Source organism: Mizuhopecten yessoensis, unplaced genomic scaffold, assembly GCF_002113885.1.
Source record: "Mizuhopecten yessoensis strain PY_sf001 unplaced genomic scaffold, ASM211388v2 scaffold716341, whole genome shotgun sequence".
Lineage (NCBI taxonomy): Eukaryota > Metazoa > Mollusca > Bivalvia > Pectinida > Pectinidae > Mizuhopecten > Mizuhopecten yessoensis.
The window spans coordinates 105715-114185 of NW_018480068.1; the positions used below are offsets into that span (position 1 = coordinate 105715).

Sequence of the window (8471 nt, forward strand, 5' to 3'; positions counted from 1 at the left end):
CAGTCAACTACCGCAGACCTGATTGTACCGTTATGCCCAATAGCACCAACAATCAACTTGTTCTGTTATATGAAGTATATCACACCTGTGACAACATAATTATGTTATCCAATATATAATGTTATATAGGGGTTGTTTCAGGATATATAATTAATGCATTTCCTTTAGGTCATCATTTCAATGTTACACACAATTCAAGGTCGTTAAAAGGTCAAGTTTTAAGTGTAACAGCCCGTTCCCATTACATTTTATGTGTATTATCATGCGATACAGAATTTACTATAATCTGGTATATTCTGAAACAGTGTATATATATACTCTGAAATAAGTAATGTTTAAAGCAATGTTTTATCTTTTTCTGAAATTATCATCATTATCTTAGATAATCTGTGGTATATTTGTGAGAGATATTTTTAACTTTTTATGACGTTTTTTTTTATTTGAAAATGTTCCATTTTATCATAGATTCTATTTAATTTTAAAAAAAATTCTATATGAAACAAGTCCAGTTGATAAATCCTTACCAAGTTTAACAGATATTACTTGTTTTTGTATTTTTCATAGCTGATTGCTGTTTTGCATATTTGACAAATTTTCACATTTTCTTCTAATTTGACATGTTTATTCACGATTTTTTTTTTTACTTTTTTATTCAGCATGAACTCAAAGTTACCAAAATAATCTGCAGTTGAATAAAAGCATAATGGTAATTGGTGTGTGTTGACAGAGGCATTTTTATGACTGTTTTATTTGTGAATGAATAGATATCTGGATTAATTCTGCAAAAATATTCCTAGACCCAGCTTGAGACCAGTGATTATTTGTGTTATTGTGTAGCACTGTTTTACATGAGGTATCACCTTGCTAGCTGATTGGCTGTCCTAATCATTTTATTGGTTGGCTGATTCAATCTTTATGCTGATTGGCTAATTCAATCTTTATGCGGATTGGCTAATCAGATCCTTATCTCATTCCATATAGTGATTGCTTATGAATGCTAAGTATGGAATTTTCAGTGGTGGGGATATTCAACCAAACTGTTAATGATATTTTGAATTTACTTTTTTTAATAAAAACATTTAATTCACTTTTTTAATTCTATAACAATTTGAATTTTGAATATATTTTTTGTGTAATGACAAAGAAAAAAATGGATATGATTATAATTTTCATATGCAATGTTTCATAAGATAATTGTTCGGTTTTAAATTTGAAGTTGAGAGTAGACGAATGTTTTCGTGGCATGTCATTAAGAAATAACAAGAATTCCACACCATACGGTTTGAACAAGTGTGTTAACTGAAACCATCTCCAAGGTTTTACAAGTTATTGATAGTAGGTACACCTTAAAACGGTTTTAATATATTACCTGTAAATTTGAAATAAAACAATAGACTGAACTTTAACTTAGACATGAATGTAAAATAAATATCCTTATATTCCTAAAGTCTCTATCGGGGATTTCTCAAGTAGTAGAAATTTTCTGAAGGGAAGTTAACCTGTAGCATTGTCTAGGTACAAATCTTTCAGAGAGGATATTGTAAAATACACATGCATTCCTTGCGTAGATAGATTCCTTATGTATATAGCACTCCCTGCGCAGGTTCTGTGTTCTTCAGACCTTAAAGATTTCCATTTTCATAACAAATTCATATTTTTTGTGGAAGTGCATGTTTTAGAATATACTGAACCAGCATCTGATCGGGAGAGGTGACTTAATTGTGACTGACAGTATAAGTTAATTAACAGTAACGGAGGATTGAGCCTGATGACTGTCGTTTTAGTGGCAGTTCGTCTCAGTTTTATCGTATCCATTGTAAGGAGGGAACAGTGAACAGCAAGTTAACAGTTTTCAAGGTGTGGCAATTTATGTAGTGTTACCCTCAATATTCAGAATGACAGCAACTTATCAGCAACAATTTACCTACATTTTGTATTTAAAATATACTAATCTAGACATAATATATGATATACTTATTTCCAATGTAATTGTGATGTTGTTTATTAATTAAATTTTTGAATGTTCTTTACAACTTTTTATTTCTGGTATTGATCGTATAAATTTGTTAAGATATCTAAAGAAGCTCATTAATGTGCGACAGGTCAAATACAAACTTGGACATAACAAATCTGAATTGCACACAAATTATAAAGGTCTTCAAGCAAATTGAATCATAATACTTACTTTTATAAGTTCTGAAGCAGGAAGCAGTAGAAAATGTATGTTTCAAAAATTGACAGTGATGTGTCAGTGGTTTTTTTTAGATGTTATTTTTCTTTTAAATGTAAGATTGAATTTTGTTGTTGAAGAGTATCAGGATTTTTTTAATGATTGTAGTTTTACTATAAATATAAAAAATTAATTTCAATGTTAGTTATATTTGATAGAAATTGTTGCCTATATTTTCTTTACAACATTCTTGCAATGCACACCATGTATCTTAATTCATCATGCTGCTTGCTCAAAGTAACATAACTTGTGCTCATTCGAGAAATCCAAGTATATACAAATATACCTTATTAACATGAGTTCACCAAATATATTGTGTTTTGTTTTATCTACAATTTTTATACATAAATCCATTTAGAACACATTTGATATATATATATATATATATTCCTTCACCTAAGAATGAGATGCTTTAATGTCAATAGAATGGAAAAAAATAATTGGTTTTAAATGTTGAATACCTATTGTATATATGAATAAAGATGGAAGAATAACTGTTATATACGTTTGAGTGTTGTGTTTCTTTGATCTTTTATCCTTTGTCAGTTAACATGACCTTACCCCAATTGGTACAATTTTGACAGTTTTTTCAATGATGCTTAAAATTCCAAATCAGCGATATGGAATATGTTTTTTGGATTTTGACAAAGACTGCCCATGCAGGTTCAGGAAAATGCGAAGATTTAATTTTAAAGTACTGTTTAAAAATACCAATCTGGGAGAATATTTATTCAGGTAATAAACCTCAAAGGTTATTCCTTACAAATCATACCTCTACCTGTGAATTGTGCTAAGTTATCTCCCTTTACAACAACGACATGGAGAGGGGTATTGTTTGACGGTGTGAAGGACAGCTGTATTCCATTAAAATATATTGATATCAAGAAAATCTAAATAACTCATTCACCCCTGAAATTGCATAATGAACTATTCTAAGCTTTGAATTGGAGGAGTTCAAATGTGTCTGCAGGGGTGATTGGTTTAGTTTGGTTTAGTATTGTTTAATGTCCTCTCAACAGTTATGGTCATTAAAGGACGGCCTCCCCTGTGTGCGAGATGCATGTGTGTAGTGTATGCGTGTGTGTTTTGGGAGGCTGCCATATGTGCAAGGGTGAATGAGATGAGATCCAATCAAGGCTGAGTGGAATTTTTGTTTTATCAATATTCCTTTCCTTCTTTCCTACCCTTTACGACCTGAATTTTGATCATATTCAGTCCCATATCAAAAACATCAAACAGTTACATACAGACAAATTATCGTAATGGCAAATCTCATTTGAGCTTTTGGTTAAAGTGAAATGATTAAATAAGGAAAACACATATCTATGTACATGTACTGTCTACAATACAAAGTAGGGTCAGTGTATGTGTTGTACACATGGACCTGTCCGTACTTTACCGCGTTAGGTCCCAATTCAGTACTTATATGCCCATACCCGCCAACTCTCCCTATTTAGGAGGGAGACTCCCGATTTTAGACCCTTGAATTAACTAAATGTACTCTCAACTAGTTAGTTTGCTAAGCTATCCCTATATTCTAAGATCTAATGATTTCATCTGAAAGAACAAATCATACTATGTCATATAAATTAAAGGGTTACTTTGTGTGTAGGGGGTATCTACCAGGTACACACATTTATTTATGTTTTACTTTTGATCATGCAGAATCTCCCCTGTGGAAATCTCCAAAAGTTGGCAAGTGCGTATGCCATCAACATCAAATTATAGGAACAGCATCAAAAGGGCCATGGATAGAACCATGTTCACATCTCGGGGTTTGGAAACGCTATCGTCTTTAATTTCGGTACCAGTATTAGTGTTTTAACCTAGTTGAAGTTTTACGTAATCGGGATTGTATACTGTATGGCTCGAGTTGATTTAGCATGTCTGAGAATGTAGTATTATAACCTACGCACAGTGAGTCATTCCTGTCACACTTCTGCAGCCATGTCTAATTATTTTTTAAAGTTTAAGAATTTTTTGTAGTTAACATACCCCCAAAACAAACATCCATCAGGTCTAAATAAGGTGTAGGCAAACAAAGCGGACAAATGACTTGCTTCACCACCCAAATGAACTGGTATTGTATACCTGATAAGACAATCGGTTCACAGCAGTCCCTAAACTAACACTTTAAATGATGATGTGACCTTGTAATTCACTCATCATTCTGAAATATCAACAAATTAATAATCAAATGACAATTTTTATTATATAGCACAACGACAGTTTCCAGACTTTAGTGAGGTATAAGAGTAGACAATTTGACAAAGATTTGTAAGACATTTACATCAAAGCATCACCTACCATCCCTATCAAGTAGATATTTGCTAATAGTTTTCACAACACTGGTATGACTTATCAAATTTTTGAAAAGTTTTTTTTTTTGTTAAATCATAAATAGGCATACAGGTGAACACTGACAAACTAATAAAGATATTGCTGCAAACACTAGACAGTTTCACACTGATAAATTGAAGCTATTTTCCACTTTCACAGTAACCTAACATTAGAACTGACATTATAGTATTCAGCTGTTATTCAGCACGGTATATCTATGGATTTGGTATCTTTATATACTTCTGAACCTGAAGATTTATGCAAATCTGGATTGATAATCTTGAAGTCAATACATTAGACAAAACAGTTGTGTTGCTTGTAATGATATGTGCTCAACCTGACTTGAATTTAAAAATTAAAATAGTATAGCTATAGGTAATGTCACAATCAATATCACAATATTGGAGCCACATTTGGTCCACCAGAGTTACATCTTCAATGTCCCAACAGTCTGATAAAACATCCCTGTTGATTGGTTCTCCCCATTGATGTTGTATAAAACACCTCTATTGATTGGTCGTCCAATCTGATGTTGTATAAAACACCTCTATTGAATGGTCCTCCCATCTGATGTTGTATAAAACACCTCAAAGGATTGGCCTCCCATCTGATGTTGTATAAAACACCTCTATTGAATGGTCTTCCCATCTGACGTTGTATAAAACACCTCTATTGATTGGTCCTCCAATCTGACGTTGTATAAAACACCTCTAATGATTGGCCCTCCAATCTGACGTTGTATAAAACACCTCTAATGATTGGCCCTCCAATCTGACATTGTATAAAACACCTCTAATGATTGGCCCTCCAATCTGATGTTGTATAAAACACCTCTAATGATTGGCCCTCCAATCTGACGTATAAAACACCTCTACTGATTGGCCCTCCTATCTGATGTTGTATAAAACACCTCTATTGATTGGTCCTCCCATCTGATGTTGTATAAAACACCTCTACTGATTGGTCTTCCAATCTGATGTTGTATAAAACAGCTCTACTGATTGGTCTTCCCATCTGATGTTGTATAAAACAGCTCTACTGATTGGTCCTACCATCTGATGTTGTATAAAACACCTAACGATTGATCCTAGAGTCCCATCTGATTTTGTACCTCTCTAGAGTATAGATTGGATAATTATCTTCTGTTGATGAATGGCTTTTGTCATGACATGTCCATAAAACTGTCATCGTCATCACTGAAATCCAGAATCTGAAGAAACACAAACAAAAGAGTTGTTAATATCAATTAGACTTTCCCAGTCTACTGGGTTGGTGAACATCTACTTCTGTGACAATGGTATGTACAGCTGTGACTAAGCCAGCATTATCAAGACATCTCGGAACTGAACTTCCTCACATATTTGATATTTTGGGTAGAAACACACAATCATAAAACACCTTTATGCTTCAAATGATACAATATCCTGTGTAATATGAACATTTCACAGTTTTAATTTTTGTGGTTTCGGATGTTAAAATTGTTGGTTAGTGTGTCTATGTCAGGTTCTAGACCCTCTAGAACACATACCATAACAGGGAAAAGTAGCTCCAGTTCAGGAGTACCAGTGGACTACAATATCTATAGCAATTTAATTAATCATACACTAAGAAAGAATTCACGTATGAATGTTTCATATCATAGAGTATCAGACAGCTGGTATAGCACACGGTACTACAAATATCCTACCTAATCAGGCAATACATGTGTTCATCTGAAGTGGAGCTGGACTGGGTCGATCGTCAGCAACCAGGTAGCTCAATCAGTAGAGCTTCCATCTACAGTGTGGACGATCAGTAGAACCCCAGTATGGCATGCATTTTTCTGCTGCCATATATTACACATCTAGATCTACATGTATATACCTGATGTGCATGAGTTTCTATATATAAAGGTGTTTGTACATTTACCTGTGTATAAAGTTCTACATACTGTATCTACCTGTGTAAACAGGTGTAAGCTAGGAGGGTGTATCTACCTGTGTAAACAGGTGTAAAACTAGGAAGGTGTATCTACCTGTGTAAACAGGTGTAAAACTAGGAGGGTGTATCTATCTGTGTAAACAGGTGTAAAACTAGGGAGTGTATCTACCTGTGTTAACAGGTGTAAAACTAGGAGGGTGTATCTACCTGTGTAAACAGGTGTAAAACCAAGAGGGTGTATCTACCTGTGTTAACAGGTGTAAAACTAGCAGGGTGTATCTACCTGTGTTAACAGGGGTAAAACTAGCAGGGTGTATATACCTCTGTGTCGAGGGTTTCCTGGTGCATCTGTGTGAGACCAGTGATGTCCTCTAGGTAACTGCTCGGCTCATTAAATACCCGGAGCAGAAATTCTATACCATCCTTCTTGTAAGCATTCACAACCTGCACAAAGGTCAAAGGTTGAATCCAATTAATGAAACACATGATATATTAAGGAAACAAGGACTTAAAGTATAAATGTTTTCTGTATTCCTAGAGATATAACTTGCCTATATTCAGGAATTGCTGATTTTGGGACAATCCTTTTTTGAATTGGAACATAGCTTTCTTCACATAAAATGAATTAAATTGAAGTGTCCAGTCTTAAAAGGTTAACATATATCTTAGTAAAAAAATCATTTCACAAAAGATGTGAGTAGCAGTTTTTCTTCAGCTTTTACAGCCAAACATTTCACCAGCACAAAATTTTAAACAATTATGTAACATATCTAAATTCTCATATCAGAATACCAAGTGTTAAAAATATCAACACTTGGAAAAGTATTTGTTACCAGGGAAATAATTTTGAAGTAGTTTTTTTTTTTATCTAGTAACGATTTCTTTGTCTGGTTTCCCTGAGAGTGAGGTACTGACCGTATTGGAGCAGGCGCTACATTTGTCAAACGCTCTACATGCTGGTAGTAGCTGATTATACCTAGACAGGAAACAACGGATCTGGGAAAAACACAAAGCACAAATCAGTTTCGAAAAATATAACAACAAGTTATACATAGTCACATCATTTACACCGAAATTTCATTAGTATTGAATTCGCAAAAAGTAAGCTTATTAATTTGGTTTGATTCGGTTTATCAGGTTTAGCGTCCTATTAACAGAAGGTCATAATTTCATAATGAACTATTCCAACATTTGAATTGGAAGAGTTCAAATGTGTCTTCAGGGGTGAATGAGTTAAGGGCATGCCCCTACCATGTGTGTTATGTATGTTTTGATGTGTGTGTGCTGGAGGCAGTATGTTGGCGTATTAAACAACAAACCTTATGTGCTACCATACTATAAGACAGCCTGCACACTCTTCTACCTCTGCCAAGAAATCTGGTAAAATATTCAAAATCCCAGTGCTAGATTTTCTATTTGTTTAGGCTGTCTTGAACCCCTGACATCACAAAGGAATACCAGTATATATTTTTTACTTTGACATCACTCCATACTGTTGTATCAAAGCAAACAAAAACCCTTGGGCAAAAACAGCATCAAGATATTAGATAGAAAAAATACCATTGAAATATTTGATACAAGAAATAATCAGAAACATGTTCATGATGTTGACAAATCGATCTCGGAGTCAACATGTGGTAGATTAAAGCATCCTAGAAGTTAACAATTGTAATTTTTAGCTATGTCCTTCCTACCTGGTGAGGTACTAATCCCAGAGAACACGACAGATCTTTGGTGAGATGTTCATCTTTAGCACTCGTGTCTGCTTCAGCTTTCCCACTGTCAAAATATCATTAGTTCATCATTAATCTCACTGTCAAAATAACACTGGTTCATCATTAATCTCACTGTCAAAATATATTTTGGTTGATCATTAATCCCACTGTCAAAATATCATTGGTTCATCATTAATCCCACTGTCAAAATATCATTGGTTCATCATTAATCCCACTGTCAAAATATCATTGGTTCATCATTAATC

At 33.9% G+C, this 8471-nt stretch overlaps 1 protein-coding gene across 2 annotated transcripts in view; it reads right to left on the bottom strand.

Annotated features, from left to right (window-relative positions):
• Positions 1 to 4423: 4423 nt before the first annotated feature.
• The window catches only part of LOC110443348 (ubiquitin-like modifier-activating enzyme ATG7), a 21003-nt gene continuing 16955 nt past the window's right edge, over positions 4424 to 8471 (bottom strand). The window contains exons 16-20 of one of the 2 annotated variants that reach the window (XR_002462101.1): positions 8185 to 8269; positions 7406 to 7486; positions 6812 to 6934; positions 5440 to 5780; positions 4424 to 5319 (exon numbers count right to left, since the gene is read on the bottom strand). Coding sequence is in view for 1 of the 2 variants with exons in the window: in XM_021487526.1 (XP_021343201.1) it covers positions 5733 to 5780; positions 6812 to 6934; positions 7406 to 7486; positions 8185 to 8269 (337 nt within the window). In the remaining variant the exon portion in view is untranslated. Of the gene's footprint in view, positions 5781 to 6811; positions 6935 to 7405; positions 7487 to 8184; positions 8270 to 8471 lie in introns of both variants that reach the window. The other variant, XM_021487526.1, reaches the window with a different exon arrangement.